General features: G+C 44.8%; 1 protein-coding gene across 1 annotated transcript; it reads left to right on the top strand.

Annotated features, from left to right (window-relative positions):
- The first annotated feature begins 1609 nt into the window (after positions 1-1609).
- LENG8 (leukocyte receptor cluster member 8) lies at positions 1610-24683 on the top strand. Its single transcript, XM_061590371.1, has 15 exons — positions 1610-2635; positions 6919-7096; positions 7690-7791; positions 8760-8873; positions 9620-9890; positions 11107-11251; positions 13198-13383; positions 13548-13871; positions 14302-14430; positions 14641-14929; positions 15943-16044; positions 17762-17830; positions 19413-19542; positions 20240-20447; positions 22956-24683. Exons 1-15 carry the CDS (start codon positions 2598-2600, stop codon positions 23116-23118), a joined length of 2448 nt encoding a protein of 815 aa, XP_061446355.1. The 5' UTR covers positions 1610-2597; the 3' UTR covers positions 23119-24683.
- Positions 24684-27546: the final 2863 nt, after the last annotated feature.

Here is a 27546-nt window from a genome sequence, read left to right as displayed (position 1 = left end):
TGGGATGAAATCAACCCACTGCAAGAATTATTAGAGAAACAGAAAAATGAAGTGTCAAGACACAATCACAGTACTAAGAGGTATCTCCGGTATGGTTTTCTACTCTTAACTTCCCATGCAACGTATATATAGGGTTCATCATAGATATATTAATGATCAGACTCTAGCGCAGGCCAAATTTGGCAGGTGGGTGGAGCTTGCCATCTGTGAATTGCATGGCACCATTATTTATTTATTTGATTTATATCCCGCCCTTCTTCCTAGTAGGAATCCATGACATCACATGATTGCCAGGGGACAGGGCGCCCATTTGCAGAAGCCTTCGACAAGTCTACCGGAGCTTCCCTTTAAATTCCCCCTGAGGAGGGAATTGGAAAAGCCTCTTCCAAGCCTCTCATCTCTCTCTTTAATTGCCCCACCGCAGAGAATTAAAAGGAAAATGCGGGGAGACTTGCCAAATATTTTTGCAAACTTCGTCTACTCCCTGTCTCTCACTAATTGCCCAATCGAGGAAACATTAAGGGAGCCCCCCCCGCGCTCCCCTTTGAGCAAATAGGAGGGCAGTGGTGTCTTAAAGCCTTTGCCAAAGCCTCTTTGAAGTAGCTCAGGGGTGTATGAGCTGCCTCAGTGGGCGCTTTTGTACAGGGCTTTAATCTCCCCTAAATTGCAAAGCAGGGATTAATTCCTGCCACCTTGGTTGCGCGATCCTGTTACTTCCTGGGAACAGGATCGCGCAGCCAAGGCATGATTAAACCCTGTCCTCGCACGCCAGTTGGTGGGCGTGGTTTGGGAAAATTGCCTCAGTAGCCACATTGGACCCCTTAGGGAGCCATGATTGTCCCGGAAGCTGGAGATTCCCCACTCCTGCCCATGGACCCATGGAGAATCCTTGGAATTATGGAGAGTGGTTCCTTACAACCTGTGTGTCATTCTGTACTTTCTTAAGTCTGTGAAAACCATAGTCTCATAGCTATCCGGCCTCACTGTCCCCACCCCCAGTCGCCGCCAATTGGTTCAAGAGAATAACAGACAGTGGATTTTCAGCCAATCGTTGACGGAAGTTTGAGAAAAGCCAATCGATGCCCCAACAGAGATGGAAGTTTTATTTTATTATATATATAATATAAACAATATAATATGTATAATTAATTTTATTATTGGCTAATAATAAAATAAACGGCGAACAAAAAATGAGGAAAGAGCCCTGAGATAGGAATGGGGAGTCTCCACACGTGAACTACAACTCCCATCGTCCCTGACTATTGGCCACGCCGGCTGGGGCTGATGGGAGCTAGAGTCCAACAACAACCGTAGTATAAAACGGGCTGCTCTGCGGGCTTTCCATCAGCTTCTCCGCCCATTTTCCTTTCTAAGAATCTCGGGGACCGTACACGGCTCACAAGTTTCATCTTAAAGTCTCCCACAGCAACAGGGCAGTGGGGTACCGAACCAGAAACTTCCAAGCGCGAAAGCCCAACACACCAACCACTACACTATACCACACCGGCGGTCTGAACTTCGGGACGGCCCAAACCGCCTTCCCTCAGTGCACCTACATGTCTTGACTGACAGAACAAACGGTCTTACGACACGCTCTACTCCCTCCCCCTCGCTCGGCTCTTCCTTCCGGGCAGCCGGAAGGAAGGAGGGTGGCTAAGAGCGAGGCAGAGGTAGGAGGGGAAGAGTCAGTGGTCGCCATTTTGGAAAAGCGAGTGGCGCCTTCTTCTTCCTCTTTCTCCGTTTCAGCGGGGAGATTCGGCGGCCTACAGCGCGCCCTGCTTCTTGTTGTGGTGCCAAAGAACTAGCCTCTCGGCGCTGCCACAAGAATAATATCAGCTGCAGTCGCGAGGCTGAAGCCAAAAGAGGGGCTTTCTTCGCTCTGTTAGCCTGAGGGGAGGGAGAGGGGGGAAAGAGGGGGGGACAAGGGAAGGAACAAGACCCGGATGTAAGTGGCCAACTGGGGAGCCAGAACGCGGCTAAGTGAAGTCAGGGCGAGGAGGGGAGCCGGGGAGGCTGGCCGGCCGGGCGGGACCGAGGGTCTCCCAAGTGTGGGAGGGATACGAATTGGCAGCGGGAGGGTGTCTAGGGGTGGGTGGTTTCTTTTCTGTTAGGGAAAGGGGGTTCAGTTTTCTGTGTCTGGGGTGTGGTGGGCATGCATGGACCTTGATATGTCTAGGGGGGAGATCGTGTTACAATAGAACACGACATTCACCTGTGGTATAGATTGTTTAAAAAAATTGGGGTGTAAAAAATACAACGCCCTGGGGTGGGGTGGGGGCAAGAGTGCATAGCAGCCTCTTCTTGGAAGGAGCTTAGAGGGAAATTTCCTGAGCAGGGTTGCCTGCACTGTACTGCCCTGTGGTAGAAGGGGGCAGCCAAGAAGTGAATCTGAGAGTGCCAAAGGGGTGTCCCCACAGGCAGTGGTGCCGCAGTTTGCTGCCGTGTGAGATGTTCATCTCGCCCAGTTAACATCCTTTGTTGGGCCTCTACTTGCGGAAGAAGAAAAAAGGGAAACCATCGTGCCAAGAGAGGGCCACCACTCAAGGCTCTACCAGGATTGGCTTTGCTTTGGCATCTACTGTTCCACGGACTTGAGGATGGCTGCCAATATAGGCGACCAGCTTGCCTCAGAATGGTGATTGCTGCAGCTTCTTTTACTTTGATTGGGGTGGGATTAACATGGAGTTTGGAATGGACTGGCTTAAAATACAGGTGGTTATCTGTCGGACGCTATCTCCCATTTTGTGGGCCAGAGTAATTTTTCAATGAAGTGAGGTGGCTACAAGTTTCGTTTAAAAAGATGTTTGTTATGACATCTAGGAAATAACTGTTTTTGAAAACGACAGTCAACAACCAACCCACCCCATATACAAGGAACAAGTTAACCAAATCTTTTCCAAGTTTTAGTTAAGTGGAATTAAAGGGTATTGCATGCAAATACTATGGGTGCTGGCATTTCCTGTCTACTGAAGCTGGTAATGTTCAAGCCTAAAAGCTGCTCTAAATTGTTATCAGCTGGGTTATTTTGATGGAGAACTTATCCCAAACACAATAGGGAGAAGTTTGAGCTAATTAGCTTAAAATGAATTTACATTCAAAATTCATTTCAGAAATGGTCACAGCAGTACAGATTCTTTAGTGCTAGCTTATGACATGCTGAAAATTTTACTGGGCTAATGAATTTCTTTCTATATTGTGACTGCTTGCTCTGGATTCTGAAATAGTTTGGTGGTGGTTTTTCGATTTAGTTGTACTTTTAATAACCTGTTTTAGATTTGCTTCCTCATTCTTATTTGTTGACATTCTTACTTAATCTATCTTCACAACAATGCTGCTTTTGTTAATGCTAACCTAGGAGATTGGGGTTGAACTGATATAAATCTACCTCTTACAGGTCATAGCGTAAATGCTCTCCATTGAAATCACAGTATCTCTCATAACCTGAAAGGAACTTAATGGACCTTAATGCTGTTAAATGATATGAACTCTTCACATGAGTGTTACTAAGGAACTGCCTTTGTTTCTAGCATTGAAAATCCATGTGCTTAAAACCTAATTCCAGACAAAAATTCATCAGTATTTTCCTGGCATCTCCAGTATGGTCTAACTCAGTATAAGTCAGTGTTCTATGTTCTCTTGTCAGGTGGATGGGCTAGGTGAGATTAGGTTTTACGCGGCTGGATAGACTTGGAGAGGGGAGAAGATATATTGATCAGAAACTAGACAGGGTTAGATGGAGGTCCTCTTCATATGGGATGGGAAGTCTCATATTGATGATGGCTTGCAACTATGGCACTTTTCTGGATGAAGGTCAAACCTGAGGCCTTGGCTCAAGATGTTGCTCTTGGTTCAGCAGAATGAGAAATCAAATTTGACTCCACAAAGTTATTTGGCAGACAACAAGAAATTGTAGTGAAATCCAAATGCTTTGTGTTAGTACTGTGTGTCCAGGTCAGTTGGTTATTCAGTTAAACATTCAGTCTAGAAGGGATATATTTGACATAGATGCTCTGACAAACTTAATGGTAACTGCCTTCTATAATATCATGGGGGAAATGTGGATGCTAAAATATATCTCTGGTGGCCACCTGTACTAGCAATAGAGTTGTAGTGAGGGCACATCCAAGGCCAAACATCATTTTGAGTCTGTCCAAGTTGAGATCAGTGTTTCAACTTGTGACATCATAATGGCAATGATATCACAAGCCTGCTGGTCACCATCAAGACATTCAGGACTAGAGTATGCAAGACAACAGTCTCAAATGTATAGTACCTGCTTTTTTCAGGCCTCCACCTCCTTTAGTCACCCGATGTGGGTGAGTGTTGTATTACCTCTGCAGAATACAGCTGTCCCTGGGACAAGTAAAAATTAAGCCTTGTTATCATTTTGTTTAAGTAGGTTTCTTTACCTTTTTGGTGACAAGTTTTTTTGTTAACTTGTGTAGTTTGTATTACTCACTTTTAATCTTCTTGTGAGCAGTCTTGAGAACTCGGTAATAGGACAGCGTACGAATACCTGTAATAAGTGAACACTTTTTAATGTAGGTATTTCTAGGCTATTTATTATGCCTTTGGGACTTCAAAACAACTAATTTAGAAATAATTAAAAGGTAGATACAAATGCATACATAAAACAATAGCAGAAAAACTTGTTTATTTTATTTTATTCCACTTTTCAGACAAATCATGACTCCCAAAGCTGTTGCTGGACTACAACTTCTGTTGTCCCTGACTGTTGGCTATATTGCTAGGAGTTGACGTTCAGTAACATCTGGAAGGCCTTAAGTTAGTCACCCCCATTCTAAATGAAGAAGGTGTAGCGTTGAGTGGAAATATTCACTTAGAGTTAAGGCAGGATTCACAGCCACTTTCTTGGTTTCTAGGGTTGCCAACTGAATAATTGGATCTTGTCAGTTGACTACCAGTTATTTGATCACAGGTAGTCCATAAAAACCAAAGATGCCACTGTAGGAAGCACCATTCATTATGGTGCAACTTATTAACGGGCAGAAACAAGGGCACCTTGCCCGCTGTCCACCTGCTATAAGTCCACCCAAGCAAGACCACAGGGTGAGAAACTTTTTTGTCTCTGGGGACCAGATCTTTATCTCGGCCCACCCCATGGGTCAACCTGGACAGGTGGGTTGTCCTGCCCACCTGTCAAAGTCCCTTGTATGGGGTCCCCAAGCTTGGGAACCATTGCATGAGGGGCGTTACCTGCCCTATACTTGCTCTTTTCAACTTCTGATTTCAGAGATGGAAAGGAGCAACACAGGGCAGCTTCAAAGAGCACCACTGGGAGGGCAGAGCAGTTTCTGTTGAACAGAAACTGCATTTCCCTCCTTGAGCGAGGTGCGTTCCTATTGCCCATTAGCTGATGCTCCAACAAAGGAGTAATTGGGAGCTCACTTTAAGCTCCCAATTGTTCCTTTGAAACCCTGCCCTTACCCGTCCCACACCTGATGTCATGTGTTGGCAGATGGGTGTGACTTACCCCAAAATGCCCTCACTGGCCAAATGAGGCCTGGTGGACCAAGTTTGGCCCACTGGCCGGAGGTTCCTCATCCCTGGTCTAGAGTCTAAAAACTTCTTATCTATTACTGTGAACCAATACACTTCTAACTAATTTGTTTCTGTAATTTACATAAATGCAAACTGTTGATGATGAAAGGCTTTTTGTTCTTTAAAACAGTGAATGTTTTAAATATATATAACCATTATTTGATAATATTTCACTAGTCAGTTGACCTGATCTTTTTTGACTGATTAAAATGCCCAACCTTACTGGGTGCCTTTGGTGAGTAAGAGTTGTTTCAAGGCAACAAAGTGGTAGGGCCACAAAAACTGGTGGTTTGGGAAGTAAGGGTAAGCTGTTAATAACCAACCCAGACATATGAGGATGCAGGCTTGTAGGGAATTCATTTGAAGGTTGAGAGCTGCTCTGGAAAGGAAATAGGCGAAAATCTTTGTTTTATCTCGCATAGTGATATTTCTAAATAATCATGGTTCAAATTAGGGTATGAATTGGCTCAAATCTAAGAGAAGGTGAGCACAGGGCTTTCAGGAGGGAGGCTTGAGGACTCTTCTATTTAGGCCCCACTCCTAATCACAATTGCATAAAATTGATAGTGGCAAATCTTCTGCAGTGTCTCTGATTTTGCTGCCTCTGTTGATATCAGTCCTTGAATTGGGCTGATGTCACAATCAGCCTCTGTTAGCCTTGTGGGTGAGTCAGCTGCCTGGCCTTGCCTTCTGTTGCCAGGACCCTTTAGCTGCCTTTGATTTGGCAGGGGCCTGGCCAGTCTGCCCTAGATTACCTTGAGTTTAGAACACAGATGGGAGCTTTTGGCCTGCAAAAATGGACTGGAGCTGCTATTGTCCCTGAACGTTGGCCATGCTGGCTGGGGCTGATGGAAGTCCCAACAACAACTGGAGTGCCACAAGTTTTCCCATCCCTGGTCTAGAAGGAATAGAGAAGCCTTTACACCCGAATCCTGAGGCTCTTGGGGTGTGTGGTGGCATTTTGTGAGCTTTCTCATTACACCTGTTGGGTGCTGATCAGATGAGTGGTTTTGGATGTGATAGCTGGAAAGGAGTAGCTTGTAAGATAGTAATGTGGCATGAACTTAGTATGCATGTAGATAAAACTTGTGTGAGGCTAACTGGCTGTGAATGAGAAGATGGCATTCCATTTGGATCTGGGTTCAAATCTTACATTTTCAGACATTCCCTGGGTGGCATTGAGCAGTCAGTCTCATAAATCTGAAAGAATGGAGGACTTTCTCAAGGAAGGATAAATGCAGAAATTGGAAGCACTGGTGAATTAAATGTTACATTAATGATAAATGGTAATAAATGACCCTGTAATAACCGAGCCTGAAATTCACTAACCTTCCATTCCAATATGTCACTGTGCAGGGCTCCCCAGTACACTCTGGGAAATGGGACCAGCAGAGAGAATGGAATGGAAGGCCCAATGCATGAGAACCCTGAATGGGAGAAAGCCCGTCAAGCACTAGCTAGCATTAGTAAGGCCAGTGCTGCTGCTAACTCTGGCAATAACAAAGGTGCCACCAATGGACAGGCTAACACACAGGTAAGAAGGTTTAATGTTTCTTCAGCTGCCTGGCAAAGATACGTATCTTAGAGTATAAGAGGTTGCAAAATTCTTTGCCAGTTTTAATACGGTGCAAGCTTGCGTTTCCCTAACCTTTGGAAGTGTAACCTTATCTTACTAGCAAGAACTCAAAACTCTACTCAGAAGTCAAAGGGAGGCTTTGGAAAGCACACTTCAGGGTTCCATAGCCTTGAGTTCAGTTTTTATCTCTAAAACGTCTGTTAACTACATGGAAATGAGTATAAATACTACCAGTGTTCTGTTGAATGTGTCTTGTATCTCTTGAAGAAATTGGAACAAATTCTTATTGACTTGGGGAGGATGTGGACACCTAGTCTGGAAGCTAGGAGCCTCAGCTTTCTAGGGGAGATTTGGGGTCTGCTTTATTGGGACTCAGGATGCCTGGGTAGCATTATTGTGTACTGGACACACAGACAGCTAGTCTGTCACTCTGAAACTAAAATAGTAAGGTCCTGAATTTGTTGGACAAATAGCCTAGCTTCTGTGTTAGTAAGGTCAGATCGCTTTCTGAGTATCCTTATGACACATATTTTTGCTCTTTTCTTCCATAGTATACAACCCAGCAAGGGGAATCCTTGCAACAGCAACAGCAGTATTACCAGTGGTATCAGCAGTTCAGCTATCTCTACCCTTATAGTTATTATTATCCTATGGTGAGTACCAACAGCTGGCTAGCTTCCTAAGCTCCCTCCAAGAATGTATTCATCTTGACTCCAATTTTCGAGTTGAGATCTATAGTAAGACATTTCAGAAGGGGAGGGCAGGAAGTGGAGGAACCCACAAGTCAAAGCAGTTTTCTTCACATCAGTTGGTCTTCACCTATGGTCACACATCCCCTACAAGTTGATAGAATAATCCAGAGCAAATCGCAAAGAAAGTGTGCCATAGAATCGTAGATTAGGAAGGGGCCTATAAGACCATTGAGTCCAACCCCCTGGTTAATGCAGGAATCCAAATTAAAGCATACCCAACAGGTGGCTGTCCAGCTGCCTCTTGAATGCCTCCAATGTTGGAGAGCCTACCACCTCACTAGGTAATTGGTTCCATTGTTGTACCGCTCTAGCAGTTAGGAAGCTTTTCCTGATGTTCATTTGAAATCTGCCTTCCTGTAACTTGAGCCCATTATTCCATAACCTCTGGGATGATAGAGAAGAGATCCTGATAATCTAGAGCTACCTGTTTCTATGGCTTCAAAATAATGTTGAAACAGGAGAGGCCTGAGAATATCCAGATGGCTGGAAGCTTCTTGAGTGGGACCCTGTGGGGTGGGGGGATAAGGCAGAAAACTCTTCTGGCCACCATGATTAACTGCAGCAAGGATTCCCAAACTAGTTCCCAAATTGGTTTGCAAGCTTCATTCAAGTGGTCCATGGCATGTCTGTAAAAATGCAGTTAGAAATCATACAGCACCTACCACGGCGCATTCCAGTTGCTACAAGAGGCAGAACAATCATTAAGTGGTCCACCAATTTAATGGGGGGAAAAACTTGGGAGACCACTAGACTTCAGTATATCTTTAGAAGGGAAGGTGGCTAACTTGTATATTACATACTTGTGAAGTGTCTGTTAAAATGTGGAATATGTCTCTTCTGACTGGTTCCATGGGTTGCCTTCCCCATAGAATGTCTACCCTGGTTATGGATCTCCTGGGCCATATGGTGTCCCAGGCTCTTACTCGTCTCCTACGTCCCAGCAACCACCAGCTCCTGGACAGCACCAAGGAAACATGAACCAGGTAATGAAATATCTAATCTGTATTTAGGTTTCCTTCCAAACAATTTTTCTTTCGTTTTTTTTTTTCTTTCAGTAGGATAGTGAAAGCATACACATATACACCCCAGCCAAATTTTAACAAGATTCAAAAACCATTTCAATGAATCTCCACTGCTGCCTTACTATAAAGAGCCACTTCAAGTGAAGAAAGCTTGGAGGATTGCAGAGAGACTGTTAGGTGGCTGTCATAATAAACTTCTTCTGCGGGAAAGAGGATGTTACCTGTGTTAAAAACAGGAGGAAATGAGCTTTATTTTCTTGCCTTCCATACATCCACCCAAACTTGTCTTTGATGCCACCATGGATGTAGGCAGTAGGTGGGTAAAGCCAGCTCTATAGCGTGCTGTGCAGTTTGACTGCATGCTTTTTTCATTTCTTTTTTTGCCTTTTCGAATAATTTCTTGCTCTGGAAATTTACAGTGATGGTAGTTAACGATTGGGATGCGATGGGAGAGAAGTACAGTGTGTAGGAACAAGCCTGTGCAGCCAGAGACTCAACAAAACAGATGCTGGATTCTGAAACTTTCCCACTTGTTCCGAGAGGGGACAGTTCTAGGTTTTCACACAGGAGAGTGAAGCCATGGATATAGAAGATGATGCATTTGGCTCCTCCTGGCTGACTTGAGGCCTTGTACCCTTGGTGTTTACTGTCCAGGAATGTGCCTTGTAGGATGGTGATAGCCCAAATCTCCTTTCTTTTTCTCCCAGCCTCCAGTCCCAGGCATGGAAGATGGAGGGATGTCATACCCAGGCCAACAGCAGCAAATGCAAGTCCCCAACCCACCACAGTCCCCTATGCAGCATCCCAGCCATCCCTCACAGCATAGCAACCATCCCATGGGCTCTGGGGGGCAGCAGCAGCAGGGTGGGCCTTCTGGAGGGCCGCACTCCCAGCCAAACCAGTACAACCAGCAGCAGCATTCCTACCAGGATGCCACCAAGCCCAAGAAAGGGCAGCAGCTGTGGAACCGCATGAAACGTGAGTTTCTGAGAGCTAGGGCAGTGGTAGCCAATATAGTGCCCTCCAGCTGCTTTGGACTGCAGCTTCCATTGTCCCTGGCCATTGGCCATGCCGATTGGGACCGACAGTAGTTCTAGTCTCTGGAGGACACAAGATTGGCAACTCCGGCACTAGAGGAAGATGAAAATAGCACTAGGCTAATGGCATAAGTTGAGAAGAGAGATTGTGACAGACATGTAGATTCTGCCCGCCATTCCTCTTTGAGAAGTATAAGCAGTTTTATTAGATGTTTATTGTGACTCTTGTATCCCACTTTTCCACCAAGGAGCTGAAGGTCATGTTTACCCATGACATCACACTGGTTCTGCTCATGTAATGAGGCTTTCCCATAGCAGCCTCTTGAACCCTCCCAAAAGCTGCTCCTTAGAGTTGGGGGCCTTCCAGACCTAAATGGGTTGTGACAAGAGCGGGTTAGAGGGGAGGATTGGCAGTGAAAAGGGCAAGCTGAAGTCCTTTCCAGTCACCCAAGGAGCTCCTTAGATCAAAATGGACTTAGTTGCACTTAAGTCTGACTGGAATTGGTGAGACAAGTTAGCCATGCCTTGACTCTTAAGTCTCATTGATTTTCAATGGGAACTATGCAGCTAACTTAGTCTGGATCCAACCGATAGTGTTTGTAAAAATGTGCAATATACTTTTTTATATTGTAGAAAAAAACTTCTTTCCTTATGTAAGACCTAACATCTGGTCCTGAATACTTGGGAGTATTTGCTGCATTTCCAAATCATTTAAAATAATCCTTTGTTCCTGTGCTTTAATCAAAAGGAACTGCTGTTTCTCTATAGATTTACAGAGATGGGTGATATGACTTGCTTCAGTGGCAAATTGCAAGATTTTGTTTATAGTGGAGAATCTTGAGATCAAGTAAATTGATTGAGTAAAAGCATTTTTGTTTGACTGAAATGGAACACCAGATTCCGCTATGCTTGTATCTGTGGTAACAGTAACTAATAGGAATCTCCTGTTACAGTGTTTTTAGATCTGTGCCTGGTGGAGGCTGAAGGATAAACTTATTTAAAAAAAAAAAAAAGCTGGGGATATGAAGGCCTGGAAAAATTCAGGGGAAATGTGGGTTTTTCCCCTCGTGGTTTTTTTTTTAAAAGAAATTTCTGAATTTTTCCATTTTTTTTCTGGGACTTCACATCTCTACAAAAACCTGGTTCTCTCCAAACAGAAGCACCTGGGTCTGGTGGTCTGAAATTCAACCTCCCAAAACGCCCCTTTGTGGTAACAAATCAGAACTTCAGCTCCTCAGAACAGCAGCAGCAGCAACACAACTTTGGTTCCCAGCAGAATTCTGAGAAACGCCACAATCACAGGTGTGCACAATTTTCTCAGTTTTTTCTTGGGTTGGTGTTTGGGTGATAGGTGCTGGAACTTCTAGTAAGGGAAAGGAGATTGGGATGGAGGTGAGCAAATCTGTAGGTTGTAGAAATCTCCTTGCCTGTGGCTCATGCTTCAGATGCCTTCCTGTTTTGTTTTAGTGTCAGGTTTTCATATTCCTGACAGCGCCTAGCTTTCATTTTTAGACGTTTCTAGCCCTATAGTTCTAGAGAGAAACTGGGAAACTCGTGGGCAAAGTACATGAGAAACTTTGTTTCAGTGTAGGGTTTCTGGGAGCAAACACCCTTCGCCTCTACTCCTCCCACTACTACAGTTGAGATTGGCACTTATGAGTTCTGTGTAATCCAGAGTTTCTCACTCTGAACAGAAACTGATGCTGAGCCTGAAGAAATGAAATACTTATCTTGCATCTGTTTGCTTGGGTCTAGCCTGGCAATTATTCAGTATAGCAGGGATTGCCAGCTCATGGGCCACATGAGGCTCCCACTCCACGAAAGAAGGTGCTATCCTGCTGGGAGGGAAGCCTGAGAGGGTGCTGCCTTTTGCTTGGCCATTACTACTCTTGGACTTTCACCCCTGTGTCTTACTGCCACACTGTGAGGGATCATGTGTTGCCCAGCAGGTGCCCAACACAAAATAAGTGGATGTTCTGCATGACACTTGCCAAGTCAGAAATGGTGACCTGCATGAAATAGCACCCTATGGGGCGTCTTCTAATTGCACAGCGGGGTTGCTGGAAGGGAAGTTGTAGCAGGAAAGCAGAGGCATCTGCGCCATCTCATTGTGCAGGGAGTGATGTCCTCGGAGGGAAGCACTGGTGGCAGAAGGGAGGCCAGAGTTTCCCTCCCAGCTTGCCAACACCTCTATATCCTTCCTCAACTGGGCTGCCCAGTTTAGGTACAGGAATACCCCGCTATATGGACCTTTACTTAACATACACTCGCTTTTACGGACATACTCCATATTCCACCATGCCCCTGTTTACGTACGCTTGCTTCACACTTACGGACACTTAACGGTGTGTGGGGGTGGAAATAGATGCGATCGCGCCACCGCAAATCAGCTGGGAGGCGCGATTGCGATCAGCTGAGAGGCGCAGCAGCACAGCAGCAGAGGCTTTAGTGTGGGGCTTTGAGGCTCCGCATGAAGGAGAGGTAAAAAAAGTTTTAAATGGTAGTGCTTCACTTTAAGGACATTTTCGGTTTACGTACTTGCTCTGGTCCCATTGAGTACGTTAATGCGAGGTATTCCTGTACTCTTGACTTTTGTCTTTTATTAGTGAAGCCTCTGGAACATGGTTTTGTTTAGCCTGGGAGTTTTTTCCAGGTCGGAGGCTGAACTCCTCAGCTGATGTTTGTGTTCAAATGTCATCAGAAGGTCTAGCCTTCAAGCAGCTTGGCTGGGGAGATAATGTTGAAAGAGCTGAGCTCAATGAATTTTAAAACAAGCAGTCTGATATGCAATAATTACTTTGCAAGATAGTTGAGTCTCTTTCATGAAAACTTTGGACAGCATTGATAACGTTTCAGATATAGTGTACCCTGAAGAGTGGCACGGCAGATGGCCTGTGTGTGGGAGGGTGTATACCTGTTTCAGAATTCTGATTTCTACCATGTTTACCAGTTAGGATAGTCTGGGGACACATGATACAGCTACCTTGTTGACGCTAAGCAAGTGTGGGTCTGATCAGGAGACGGGATTTTATTTGACTCCTTGAGTTACATGCTGAAAGAATGTGGTGGCATAAATCTGCCAGATAAATGAATAAGATGGCATTCTCCCCAATTTTTTGCTTATTCTGTCCCTTGCGTTTAAACATGGCAAAAGTCTTCAAAGCATACCTGATGACCAAATAAAGGTCTTAGCATGACTGAGAATATGTTACTGGGTCATTGGAGTATTAATACATTTCTTCTTTCAGTTCTTCAACAGGGAAGCCAGAAGACTGGCCACAAGACATGAAGGAGTATGTCCAACGCTGCTTCACCGCCTGCGAGTCGGAGGAAGACAAAGATCGCACCGAGAAGCTGCTCAAGGAAGTGCTGCAAGCCAGGCTGCAAGATGGCACTGCCTATACAATTGACTGGAGCAGGGAGCCACTTCCAGGGTGAGTAGCTGCAAGGCCAGAGGTGACAGAAGATTTCAAACTCTCCAGTGGCTTTGAAGAGGGGAGTGTTGAGAGGCCATGATTCTTGGTTTTACATGACAGATTTTCTTTGAAGGTGCATGAGGGTTTGCACCTCAGTAAAGAAGATTTGATTGCATCCACAGCCTGGGCCGAGACAACATGGCCGAAAGCCCCAAGAAGAAACAGCAGCGCTGGGAGGTGTCCTCTCTCCACTCCCCACGAACCCCCATGCAGTCCAGCCTTTCTCAGCAGCAGCAGCAACAACGGAGTGGTGGTGGCAGCTCTCAGCCACAGCGAGGAGGTGCTAGTGGAGGAACTGGGGCTGGTCGGGCTCGTGGGAATGGCTTCCCCACCAAGTTTGGAAACCGCAACGTCTTCATGAAGGAGAACAGTTCATCCTCAAGTGTTGATTCACGTTCCAGGTCCCGGTCCTCGTCGCGGTCTCCCAGCCGCCACTTCCGACGGAGGTAAGCATCTAAAGCAAAAGAAGTAGAATAGGTATGGAACAGATTTCTCATGCTCCCCAAGGTTATATATCAGATCATTAAGATGTGTTAGACTAAGACACAACTTCACCTACTAACTAAGGGTTGACAGGCCTGCATGTTCATCTAATACATTAGAACTAATAACTTATTTAAAAAAAAAAAAAAAGTTCGGTACAAGCTGGGATTCTTGGAAAACTAGGTTATTCTGTGATTCCTATTTGCAGAAACGGACTAAAGGTTAGTGTGACCTAGTAGGGCAGATGTTCCTTGCAACACCAATTTTATCCATTACTTTAAAAATTCAGCATGTTTTTATTTAAAATGAAAGTTCAGTACAATACAGGATCTTGATTGCATAGAAGAGTTAAGAGGTGAAACACTTTTTTCCCTCCCTTCCCCTCTCAAATAGCGATTCGGATTCAGAGAGTTCCTATTCAGGCAATGAGTGTCGCTTGGGTGGCCGCAGGAACACCCAGAAAAACCGGGGCCGTGGAGGCCACATGGAAAGAGGCCGGATGAGAGCTCAGCGGGGGAAAAGGTAGGTTGGGTGCAAAAATGAGGCCTGCTCTATTCACTGGCTGCTTATGTGTGATTTTTGGAATAGAGAGCAGGCACACCTTTGAGGGATTAAACATGTTTTGTCTGATCTTCAAAGGACCTGGATCTAGTAAGCAACTGGGTATTTTCCATGAAGAGCACTTAACTTGTCAAGGGTGATCCTTTCCATTTGTTTGTTTTGTTTTTGCAGGCATGATCAGGGCCCTTCCAAGCGCAACCGGAAACGCAACACCATGGACTATGAAGATCCTGAGAAAGAGTTCAAGAAGGAGCGGCGGGCAGCCCGCTTCCAGCATGGGGGCCATTCCAAAAAACTTCGTCTGGAGCCACTCATTCTGCAGATCAACAGCCTTGACACTACTGGCTCTGATGGTCTTGACTGGAATGAATTGAAGATAGTGGGCACCTGCCAGGAGATCACGAAACATTACCTGCGTCTCACTTGTGCACCAGACCCCTCTACTGTCCGGCCTGTGTCTGTAAGTAACCCTGGGCAAAGGAGTTTTCTCCAAGTGCTTACCTTGTGCTTTCCTGCTCCTGGGTTCTTGCTGTTGCCACCTGGCCTTTTTACCCTTCCATGTTTGCCTCTGGGTAACAGCCACTGATACAGTTATAAGGGGTCATGCCCACAGAAGCCTTTCCTGGTGCCCACAGGTCCCCCTCCCTCTGCTGAAATTAGGCTTGAAAGCAGAATTCTCTTGTAGTGATGTGCATGTGGCGCACGTGGGCCCATGGGCCCAAGAAAGCTCTTGACCCTGTTGGTAATGCTAAGAAAAACAACCCAGCAAGGTCCTCCTGTGAGAATACATCTGAAGCTCAAGAAAAGGGTGTGCCAGATGGGGGGGACAAAGAGAGACACTGACTTGCAGCCTCCTTTTCCATCTCAAACACATGCACAAGAAAAAGAGTACACTGCTCCCGCACCACTCTTTTTGAAAGCAGCCTTACTCCTGCTACCACTACTGCTTTATGGATAGATCAGTTGGAACCACTTCCCATGACATGGCCACTGACTGGCAAATGGAGGCATTCAGTTTGCCAATGGGTAGGAGAAGGCAAATATTTCTGTAGGGAGCAAAGTACTGTTCTATGTAATATGAACTGCATTTCCTTATAACTGCCCCCATTTTTTTTAACAGAAGATGCAAGAAAAAAATATTTTAATAAATGAAGGGAAACGTTGCACATGTATGCTGGCCGAGGGAAGGGAAAGAACCATGTATTTGTTTACTTGATTTATATCCCGCCCTTCCTCCTAAAGGAGCCTTTTAAAAAGTCAATGATGCCAGGCAGTGCAATCTTGGCTGCAGTTACCATCACTCACCCACCCACCCACCCATCCTGCACTTGGCATCATACTTGCCCTTATTCCAAAGATGTTTTCAGTGGATTAGTTCCTGTCTATCTTCAGGGCTGGCCTGCTTCATGATCTTGGAAGTTAGTTAATGCTTGTCAGCTGCCTGTAACTTTCCTTTCCCTTTTTTTCTCCCAGGTGCTTAAAAAATCTTTGACCATGGTGAAATCTCACTGGAAAGAGAAGCAAGATTATGCCTATGCTTGTGAACAGATGAAATCCATCCGGCAGGACCTTACGGTAACCCTGTTCAGGCATTGAATGGCAGGAATCCATGAGGATGCGGGTTTGCCATGAATGTAGTAGATGGGCTAGAAAAGAGGTCTTAATATATTTACTTGCAATTGCCACTTGTTTAGATGGGGGAATTGGTATATTTGAGTTCTCTAGGGGAATGAGGTCTCCTAATTGGAGCATGCCTATTTGTCTGTGTGATACTCTGTGCAAGCATGAAATTTGATACTGGATGCAGTTTCGTATCCTGACACTCTGCTTTCTTTCTGAAGCTAGACCAGGCAGTGTGTTGGCAATGAGATTGTTAATGAAATTATCAGAAACTAGAGAAATTATCAGAAACTAAATTATCAGAAACTTGAGATAAGGCATCTCAAAATAGCTGGATTGTTGCTTCAGTGCCTTGCTAGATAGCTTCACATGTCAACCAGAAGAGCAGTACGCTAGATAAAAGTAAACAAATACAAGCTTGAAGGGTGCGTCACAGAAGTCAACCCAATTCTGTGCATGAAAATCTATTTGCATGCAGTTCTTCTACATTGGAGCGTTCCCTGGGTTCAGTACCTGCCCACACCATTACTTGGGCAAGGAACACTTAATTAGGCAACAGAGAAAGAAGTGGCACCTTTTTGTGTTCCTGTGACTAATACATATGCCATTCCTTGGCTGCCGTTTACCCTCTTGCTTATTCATTCTGAACTGCTGATGTGTTACTTTATGAGTTGAGTAGCTTTGACACAACATGGGTGGGGCAACAGCTAATAACAACTCATTTCTGTTACCCTTCATCTGGCACAGGCAGTTCCACTCCTGTCATTTAAGTATTAAGAAAGGAAACAGTTGTGTGAAGCCATGCTGGCAGCCAAGTTTAACACCACATGCCATTGCAGAAGCCCCCAGAGGACCTGCCCATTTCTGTAATCATGTGGGGACAGATTGTATCAATGGCCTTCTATCACCTTTGGGGCTTCCAGAGCAGCAAGTGGCATCAGCAGTATCGAACAAGAGTCTAACTTTTAAAAATGGTAGTGTTTGTTGTTATCAAGTTCTAACTTGGGTTGATGGTTACTTTGGGGTGAGGCGGGTAATGAAGAAGATAAATTATTTGGGGGAGCTATATAATAGTGGTTATACCATTGTACACAGGGAGAGCTTGCATATCTTGCTTTCAGACCCCAAACAATGAAAGGTCCATTAAAAATGTAACCTTCATAACATAAGGATCTCTAAGACTCAGTTTTGAAACCTTATAAGGGACAAAGCAAATTTAAATACTACTTTTAATATATGGTGTATCCCAGTTTTCTGTACACATTATTACATTATTTGAGGTCACCAGTGTTGTGTGGGTTTATAATAACTGAGTTTTCAAACCTCCTCCTCACTTGCTTCATTTGGTTTATTGGAACACCATTATGCCCTTATTTTTGTGACCCTCCTGGTTGGGCCGCTGCCCCATATTCGTGAATCATGCTGGCACAGGGTAATTCCCGGAAGGGAGACCATGCACACATGGCCAGTAAATTTTCTCCACCTGTTGTGGGAGGCTGAAACCTGACTTCAAGTGGAAGCCTTCTGAATCCGCCTGCACTTTGTTTATCCATGTATACTCCAAACCTTCCCTGCTCTGTGAGAAAGCAAAAAGGGGTTCAGTAACTGGTTAATATGTAAAGGTTTACGGGTATTCCAGCTCCTTGGTAATCCTGTCTCTTACCCTGCTTAGGTTCAAGGAATCCGTACAGAATTCACTGTGGAGGTCTATGAAACTCATGCCAGGATAGCACTGGAGAAGGTAAGAGCTAGTCTGATGTAGTGGTTGTGGGGGGTCAGAATAGAACTGGGAAGATCTGGGTTCAAATCCTCACTCATCTATGAAGCTCATGGGGCGATCTTGTGCCAGGCACTCTCTTTCTGCCTCACAGAGTCATTGTGAAGATAAAATGGGGGGGGGGAACCATGTCCACCGCTTTGAACTCCTTGGCAAAAGTGTGGGGTATAAATGTAGTACACACAGTGAGGTAAAAAAAGATTGCTTATATTTAGCTGTGGTGCTTCCATAACAGCTCAAGGCTACGTGCATGGATTTCCTAGCCAAGCAATCACCAGACCCAGAGCTGCTTAGCTTCAGTCCTCACATGCCTCAAGAAACTTGCTAGCTGCTCTTAGTGGAGAAAAGCTGTGGGCATTAGCCTGCCAGATGTACTAAAATATTTTGAATCAACTTTGCCTCTTACTTTTTAGTAAGAAAAAAATCAGCTTTCTTCACTTCATAACTCTGGAGCACTGTATATATTTATCACTTTATGTAGTAAAAGTCTAAAAGTGACAAAATACAAAACAATACATAAAACTACAGTAGGGCCCCACTTTTCAGCGTTCCGCTAATACAGCGGTGCCAGCGGGGCGATCAGCTGTAGTGCGGGGAGCTCCAGCCACCACACTCCAGCTGATCGCTGTCAGGTGGAGTGCGGCGGCTGGAATGCAGTAGGGCCCCTTTTTCCTGTGGTTTTTGCTTTTCGGCAGGGGCTTGGAACGTAACCTGCCATATGAGTGGGGCCCTACTATATTTAAAATCAGAGTAAGTTTAGAACAATGACAATGCAAAATCCATAAAATATTGATAAATAAACTTTATAAATCTGCAGGCAGTTGATTGTACAGATTCAAAAACCTGAGGGTGGCTTGTGGAGGGACTGAGGTGCCCAGCTGTTCTAGCTCAGAGGTTGCCAACAAGGCACCCATGAATACACACATGTGCCCTTAGAGGCCTTCCCTGTCCCCTCACCCCTCCCTCTGCTGAAATTAGGTTTGAAAGAAGCTTCCTCTAGCCAGTAAAAGGCTTTTTCAAGTCTAATTGTGGCATAGGAGGCAGTCTGCATTGGTTAACAGCTGGGAAGAGGAGAGTTGTGGTGCCCATGACAGTCTGCACTTTGCAGATGGGCCCAAAAGTATTGTAAGCCCTGGTCTATCCTCTGCCTTCTCTAGCTCTTTCCTTTACCTGCCACATATTAGTTCTTTCCCAATTTGTTGTGCACAAGATGTTTTTTTAATTCATTATATGTAGAATTTGCTGCATGCAGTACCTGAGGGAGGGAGGCACAGCTGTGTGACAATTCAGAATATAGCTAGCCCTTGTGGCACAGAGAGCATCTCTCTTGCACTAGATAGATCAGAACAGTGAGGATTAAGGACCCATTCACATATTACGCTCATAGTACTTGGAGATGCACACAGGAGGATGGGGCTGATTTGGAGAGGGCATAGAGCCTATCTGTCTTGCTGAGGTTGGGGTACAGGTCTGTATCCAACTCTAGGAGAGGGAGTGGTGTATGGCAACTTCAGCATCTTACATAATAATGAATTATTTTCTCCAGGGTGACCATGAGGAGTTCAACCAGTGCCAGACGCAGCTGAAGTCGCTCTATGCGGAGAACCTTCCTGGAAATGTTGGCGAATTCACTGCTTATCGCATCCTTTATTACATTTTCACCAGAAACTCAGGGGGTGAGCGATGGGGACTTGGGTGGAGAGTGAATCATGTATGCTGTCATCTCCTTAATCTGAATAGACAGTGCTGCTGTTCTTTGTAATGAGGATGCCCATATCGCCTCGCATAGAATTGCAGTTTGAAAAGAAATCCCTGTGCTTTGCTGTTTAGCATGTTTTCCTTGATGGGAAGGGGATGTACACGAATCTGGTAGGTCTGGGCTAGTCTGCCACAGCACGTGGGGATCCATTTAGTTGTACGGCATTTTTCTTTATGAATGTCTTCTGTTAGCCAATATGGCTATAGATGGAAGGTACAGTCACAAGAAGTTGGAATCAAGAGTGAGACCCAGCAGGTCCCCCCAGTCCCTGCATATCTCTTCTTCAAGCCTGTCTCAGCAAAGGCTTGTGTTCTCCCCATCAATGCCAATCACTAGAAGAATGTCAAACATGTTAGGAAACTTACTATCAAAAGATTGTAAACCATAGAGCAGCTCCTGGCTGTTGGGAGAGAAGGGCTTAAATTCTTAGCTAGTTGCATTCAGATTGAGTTTGGTGGCATTAATAGGCCAGGCCAAACCAAGCAAGTTTAAACATAGGTGTAAACAGCAGGCCTCAATATTTCAGCCAAAGAGAGAATGGGCACTGAGAGCAAGCGAGGAACAGGGCTGTAGTGTGAACATGGGTCTTGATTATTCTTTATTCTCTCCTTCAGATATCACTACAGAGCTGGCATATTTGACGAAAGAGATGAAAGCAGACCTCTGTGTGGCACATGCACTTGCCTTGCGAGCTGCCTGGGCCCTGTCCAATTATCACCGCTTCTTCTGTCTATACCGCCAGGCCCCCTGCATGTCCGGCTACCTCATTGACAAGTTTGCCGAACGAGAGAGGAAAACGGCCCTCAAAGCCATGATCAAAACGTATGTGAAGCCGAACCAGATGCTCCTGGGGAGAGGGGGTGGGGAGATGCCTCACACCTGCACACTTTCCTAAGTCTCCTCCCTGCTCTGACTGTTGTGTTGCAAAAAGGGAGACTAATATCCTGTAGATAGAGGTGGGTAAAAGGGGGTTACATTTCTGCAGCCTTAGGTGAGAGGACCGTGTCCTTCACAGGTAAGTAGAATGACTGGTATTCTGCTTAAGCCACTGTTGTTTCCTTTGGTTTTAAATAGCAGTTGGGGTGTATACCTGGGCAGGGTTGAAGACGCACCAGGGGTATTTTGATTCATTTAAGAAATATAGGTCAGTTTTCATACTGAAAGATTAGCACTTCTGAGTCAAATCTATCTTCACTTGAGACCAAAAATATGCAATTGAGATTTTATTTGGGCACGTGAAGCAATAGTCATTACCCAAAGCAAAGAAATGAAGATGGCATTTGGGAAGGTAGTCATAATTACAAGAGTAAACCTTTGAGACTTTCTCACAATTTTGCTTCTATCTCTCATAATTACACACCTGAAAAGGGAAGGGATAGGGCAACAAGGAGGAATACGCCTTGTCATGGTTCCTCTCATGATTCAGCTAAAGAGAGCTGCACAAGAAATCAGCCTTCTGCATACCTGTCACTTGTTGGGCCTCTATTGGATGTGCATCTGAGCATGGATGGCATCTAGTTGTACTGCATGGCTTTCAGTGGGATGTACATGTGGATGTGCATCCTGAAGGGGAAGGATCTGAGTGTACATTCCACTGATAACAGTGCTGTAAGGATAGATCAGAGTAGTGGCAGTGGTGTGATGCAGGAAGACTGTTTCAGACTGAGCCAATAAGAGACCAGCAGATAGGAAGCAAACATTCCACAGATGAGTGACAAGATGGCTTCAATGCATTATCTTAATCTGTGCTTGGTAAAGGATGCTAAGAGGAGAAATGTACAGAGAAGCACTTCTGTTGAGAGCTCTAGCTTTGTCCTTAAAAAAGATTGAGGAGGAAGCATGAAGAAAATAGTGGGATTGAAGAGAGAGTATCACCCTGAATGTTTTAAAGTCCTGTGGAAGGCATTTTAAAGCTGGGAGTGTTCAAAGTAGGTTTAAACAAATGTTTGTTTCTAGGCTGCAGTCTGGTTCTAAACTGATTTCTAGAGTGGGGCAGGTGGGTAGGGGGAATTTTGAAACCCCATTCGGTTACACAAGGCTGCAGTAATTTGCTGTTTGAGTAGAAGTACAAGCTTTGGGTACAGACTATAAGGGAAAACCCTCTTAATTTATCTCCGTCCACCACCATTGCTGCCAAATCAAATTGAGCTTGCAGAGGAGGAAAGAAAGCTCAGTTTCGGGGGGCAACTGTTAATCTACGAATAAGGCTGAATGGCTGAGAGGACTCCTTAGGACAGCAAGTTTTAGTGGTTTAGTACATTTGCATACTCATATCATTGTCCCCTGCCCCCTTTTCCAAACCCTTTTTCTGTTGATTTGTCACTTTAGACAGTTGATCTGTAGAATGTTAATTCTCCATCCGTGTAAGAGTGGGTTTCTTCCCCCACTTGCACTACAGGCACAGCTGTATTAATTTTTCTAGGCTTGTCCCTTCCGGTGGGAGATTCCCCCTGCACCAATTCTAGTCCTGGCTATTCTGCATTGACAGGGTTTGTGGGAACTTCATTACTAACTTTTAAAAAACTTTTTTACCAATACAGTATGGACAACTATTGCCTTGCCTTCTTATGGTGTAGCTAGTTTAGGTATGAAGGAAGCTAAACCAAACCAGTTTGTGCTTCTAGAATAATAAACAGCAAGCCTGTGGTGATGACTAATCTTTCAGAAGCCTTCTGAGATTGGTCTCCATATTGTTTGTTAGCTAGAGGCTGCTCAAAAAGTTTCTAAGTTTCAAACTTCACTGTCTTCCATACAGTGGGATTAAATGTGCAGGGGAAATACTGACAGCACTATGCTCTGTTCAGTTAACCATTTTTTTTAAGGCAAGGCCTTATGGGCATCCACATATTCCATGAAATATTCCTCCTTTACCTTCACTCCATATGTTGAGTATCATTGCACTGGAATGTAGAAGGAGGTTTAGGTTGTGTTTGCCATTTTTGTGGTGACATTGTGGCCATAGTTTAAGGCTTGCTATAACTCGCAATCTGCAGGCTTCCTGAATGTGCTTCTGAGCAAGAGGATAGAATGCATCTGTTATTGCAACTAGCACAACTTCCAGACCAGTTCAACTTCTGTTCCTCTTCAGAAATTAAGCACCACCTTGAGAACACATCCTATGTAGACCCTTTCAAACTCTCTTTAACAGCCATGAGGTCTAGGAACATAAAGATGAAACCTCAAGTGAAGGTTCATTAGGCTTCAGCGTGTTGGCAGGGTAGCTAATGCTCACTAATTGCATACTAGGAGTAGGTTTCTGCTTGTCGTCTTAGCCTGCCTGTCATCTGCTGCCTTTTCCCATTCACCAGTGTCTCTTTTTATCTCCCTCAGTTTCCGCCCGGTGCTTCCAGTCTCCTACGTTGTGTCAGAGCTGGCCTTCGAGAGCGAGGAGGAGTGCCAAGCCTTCCTCGCAGCTCTGTCCCTTGTGTATACTAGCTCCGACGCCACCAAGATTGACTGCAAGCAGAGCTTGGCGGTCCTGGCCAATTTCTGAAAGTATAAGCCCACTGCCCTGCCCTGTTTTTAACATGTACAGATATATATGTGTGTGTATATATTTATACATATATAAAACCAGATTCAGTTGGCTGCCATGGGCATGCCGGAGCCTAGCTGTACCGCGCCTCTCCTGCTGTCCACACCACACACGGAGAGAAGAGGGGTAAGATCCAAGGACATCGGATGGCATCTGAGACCACCAGACGTGGAGAAGAGCAGAGAGCTCAGTCTAACAATTGTGTTTTTTGCCAGCAGTGGGGTAGGGAGGTGTCTGGGGAATGCGTACGCATCAGTTTACGATCATCTGTCTTTTTCTTCCCCTCGTGTCAAGACGAATGTGAGAACATAGCTGCAAACCCCTATCTATCATCATTGGTCAGAAATCGCTGAGATAAAGGGTTGGGGAAAGAAACGGGGATCTTAAAAATCACTGGGAGATGTGGATTTAATTGCTGTCTCCTTGTGTTTTACAATCCCTTCACCCTTACAAGAGTGTTCAGGAAGCTAGAATATTTCCTCCCTAAGCTACAGGGGGGGACCCCTTGTCTAGGTTTTTTCTAAAACCACATCAGTATCTTTCCAGAGGCATAACTTCATCTAGATTTCACTTGGGAAAACTCTGAGAAGTCAGCAGGACACGAGAACAAATGGTTCCTTTGTGTAAATATGTGGAATAATTATTTTGTACAGAAGCTACAAGTTGTAAATAATGCTAGGAAAACTGTTGTTTTCTAAGGGAGAAAAAATCCATGCTTTTCTACTTTTATAATGATGAGTAACAGATGGTTTTCTCTGAAGATGAAAAATCCAGGTTGTTTTGTGTGCACATTTTGTGTTCTCCATTGTACTCAAAAACTAACGCTGTCTCAGTTTTTTCCTCTTCCGAGCTATGGCCTGGCTCCAAAAGAGCATGAGAGAGATGCCACCTCTCCAGTCAAACAAAAAACCAGCCTGAGGGGGAAGAGCAAAGAGAACCTGCCTTCACAATATTTCCTACCAGTTCAGAGACTTTTTTCTATGCAGAGGAGAATGTAAAAAGACTTCTTTGTAATTAAACCTCATGTGGATGTGGCAACATGAAGTGAAGAGAATCAAATCAAGGCAGTAAGAAGCAACAGCTGTGGAATTGAATCAACATACAAGATGATCCTTGCAACCTCTTTTCTGTTGTGTTCTGGAGTTGTCATGCTCAGTTTTTTAATTTATTTTTCCCCCTGTCCTCAGTTCTTTACAGGTAAACTCAGAAAATGCATCACCCCATTTTCACTTTCTTCCGTTACATTGTTTCAGTTTTGTTTAAAGTTTTGAAAGATTGTCCAATTGTCTTCTCCCTTTCTCTTTCTCTCTTCCCTCCTTCCCACCCTAAGTCTCTAGCCTTCTCATAACCCCTTCCCCACCTCTCTTTTCTCCTTTGCTCTAATTCCTCCTTTCTCTTTTTGTTTTTGAACATGTGTAATTTTGGGAAGTTTTTGCTTGGGCTGGATTTTTCAAAGATTCCTTTTTCCTTTTCAGAAACCTCTGAATTTCCCCCCGATTAAAAGCAAATTTTAAAAACAAAAATCTAAAAAAATTAATGTCTGGTGTGGTGGTGGTCAAGATTTAGCAGCGGCAGGGCTCCTATCTCTAGGAATAGAGTAGGAGGGGTTCGGGTATATGCAAGGAGACTCTAGTCTGACTTCACTGTGCATACAGGCTTCACAAGCTCCCTAGAGCGTAATCATGTTTAGGCCTCTGGTTCTAGGAGGCAGCAGAAAAGTGGCATTTTAAAGCTGAATGTCATTTAAACCCTTGGGGGGGGGGAGTGACCTGTATGGTGGAGTACCTTTCTGCCTCCATAAAGTATGTAAACAAAGCAAAGCTTTGATACTGATAATGTAGCTGCTTTCTGGTTGACATCTTTCTCCCTCTTCTAATTGCTCCTAAAATGTGGAAGGGAGGCTATAGAGCTACACACTCCCATTTTCAATTTGTGGACCTGGCCCAGCTGGCTGTTAACCCTCGTGTTCATCTCCCATGAAATCCATCTGGTGGTGTTAGTTCCAGCAAAGAAGTACAATGCCAAACAGGCTGGCATTGGTCAGATTGGCATTGATGGATGTGTAGCTTATATATTGATTCAAACAAAAGCCCAGATGAGCATGAGCATCTAAAATGAGATATACTAGAGCACACAGCTGAACCAAGCAGGATTGAACCCTGATGTTACCTGACTGACGGGTGGATGTGATCTTAGAAAAACTACCTTGCAGGCCCAATGGAAGCCTCTAACAGGCCAAAGTTGGCCTGTGCAGTGGAGGTTCCCCACCCCAGCTCTAGAACTCATTTCCTTTCTAATTGACTCAAAGAATTTGAAACGAGGGGCTGCCTGAGAGCTGCTCTTTTTGGGCCAGAAAGCAGATTGTAAACTTGGACTCTGTCTCTTCTCTGAGACAGATTCTCTGATTAACTGTACAGTCAACATGGAACTGGTGACTTTGTTCCATCAACGCCCTTGAATCCAATCCTCTGTTTATTGGTATCCCCATGAAAGTAGCTTCTAATTGTACTGTGCACATCTGCATTTTATTGGGGGGGAGAGGGGATAAAGTAACATGGTGTAAATAATTAATGGTTCTGTTTTCAGAATTATTACCATAGATAAGAGCTGCTCCTTTAGGAAAGATTTGCTAAAATCACCATACCTGAGCAAATCATCTAATGCAGTTTCATTCAGAGCTTGGAAAAGTTACTTTTTTTGAACTACAACTCCCATCAGCCCCAGCCAGCATGGCCACTGGATTTGGCTGATGGGAGTTGTAGTTCAAAAAATAACTTTTCCAAGCTCTGGTCTCATTATTAGATGTATTTATTTATTTGAAATATTTCTATCCTGTCCTTCTACCCTACGATAGAGCACTCAGGGTGGCTACAATAAAATTGCACATATATATTATAAAATACACATAAAGACAAAACATTACAGTAAATTAAGATGCATTATGCATGCACATACATACATGTATATATGTGCATACTCTCATAAGAAAGTGAGAACAAAAGAACATAAAAGATAAAAAGCTTAAAACAGTGTCAGGCTGACCCGTCAGTCCCAACCAATGGCTCTCCAGAACAAAATAGTTTTTACAAGTTTCCGGAAGACCATCAGGGAGAGAGCAAAGCGGGCTTCTTGGGGCAGGAAATTCCAAAGTCTGGGAGCCACAATTGAAAAGGCTCCCTCATGCCTGTCAGTCTAACTTCTTTAATTCCAGGCACACAGATGAGACCAGAGGTAGATCATAAATTCAGGCTAGGAACATATGGACGTCAGCGGTCCCTTAAGTACACTGCTCCAAGGCCATTTAGGGCTTTAAAGGTCAAAACCAGCACTTTGAATTGGGCTCGGAAACAAATTGGGAGCCAGTGGAGTCGATAAAGCACAGGGATGATATGCTACCTGCGCCATGCTCCAGTTAACATTGTGGCTGCTGCATTTTGGACCAACTAGTTTCTGGATCGTTTTCAATGGCAGCCCCAAGTAGAGTGTGTTACAGTAATCAAGCCTTGATGTCACCAATGCATGTGTCACTGAGGCCAAGTCAGCTGCTTCCAGGGATGCAGCTGGTAGACCATTTTGAGATGGCCAAAAGCAGCCCTGGCTACCTCAGCCACCTGATACTCTAGCAGCAGGGCAGGATCCAGAAGAACTCCCAGACTGCGGACCTGCTCTTTCAAGGGGAGTGCAACCCCATCCAGAACAGGTTGCATCCCTATCCCTGGGGCAGTTTTTCCCTTGGCCAGCAACACTTCCATCTTGTCTGGATTAAGTTTCAGTTTGCTCGCCCACATCCAGCCCTTCACAGCCTCCAGGCACCAGTTTAGGATGAGCAGTCCCACCTTGCCATCAGATGGAGAGACAGAGTTGAGTGTCATCAGCATATTGATGACATCGCACTCCAAATCTCTGGATGACTTCTCCCAGTGGTTTCATATAAATGTTAAAGAGCATGGGAGACAGAATGGAACCCTGAGGTTACCCCCGTAGGCCAACGGCCAGGGGGTCGAGCAGTAGTCTTTCAGCACCACTTTCTGTTCATTAGGTAGGAACGAAGCCACTGTAGAACAGTGACTCCTAGACCCTTCCCAGCAAGACGGCTCAGAAGGATACCATGATCGATGGTATCAAAGGCCACCGAGAGTTCCAGCAGCACCAACAGGGATTCACTCCCACTGTTTGATGCCTGGCATAGGTCATCAAGCAGGGCGACCAGGGCAGTCTGTCCCATGACCAGGTCTGAAGCCTGATTGAAAAGGGTCTAGATAATCTGATTCATCCAAGAAGACTTGGAGTTGAGCCACCACCACCCTCTCAATCATCTTGCCAAGAAAGGGGAGATTAGAGACTGGCCAGAAGTTATTAGATCCACAGGATCTAATGAAGGCTTTT

This window comes from Rhineura floridana, chromosome 11 (genome assembly GCF_030035675.1).
Source record: "Rhineura floridana isolate rRhiFlo1 chromosome 11, rRhiFlo1.hap2, whole genome shotgun sequence".
NCBI classification, from domain to species: domain Eukaryota; kingdom Metazoa; phylum Chordata; class Lepidosauria; order Squamata; family Rhineuridae; genus Rhineura; species Rhineura floridana.
The sequence above is the reverse complement of the archived record's forward strand: the minus strand, read 5'-3'. Positions and strand labels throughout refer to the sequence as shown.

Excerpts from the sequence above, each read along its gene's own strand:
- LENG8 (XM_061590371.1), top strand. The coding sequence starts at position 2,598 with ATGGCTGCCAATATAGGCGACCAGCTTGCCTCAGAATG. Across the intron at positions 9,891-11,106 it reads GCTGTGGAACCGCATGAAAC|AAGCACCTGGGTCTGGTGGT; the intron begins GTGAGTTTCTGA and ends CTCTCCAAACAG. Across the intron at positions 16,045-17,761 it reads CCATCCGGCAGGACCTTACG|GTTCAAGGAATCCGTACAGA; the intron begins GTAACCCTGTTC and ends TACCCTGCTTAG.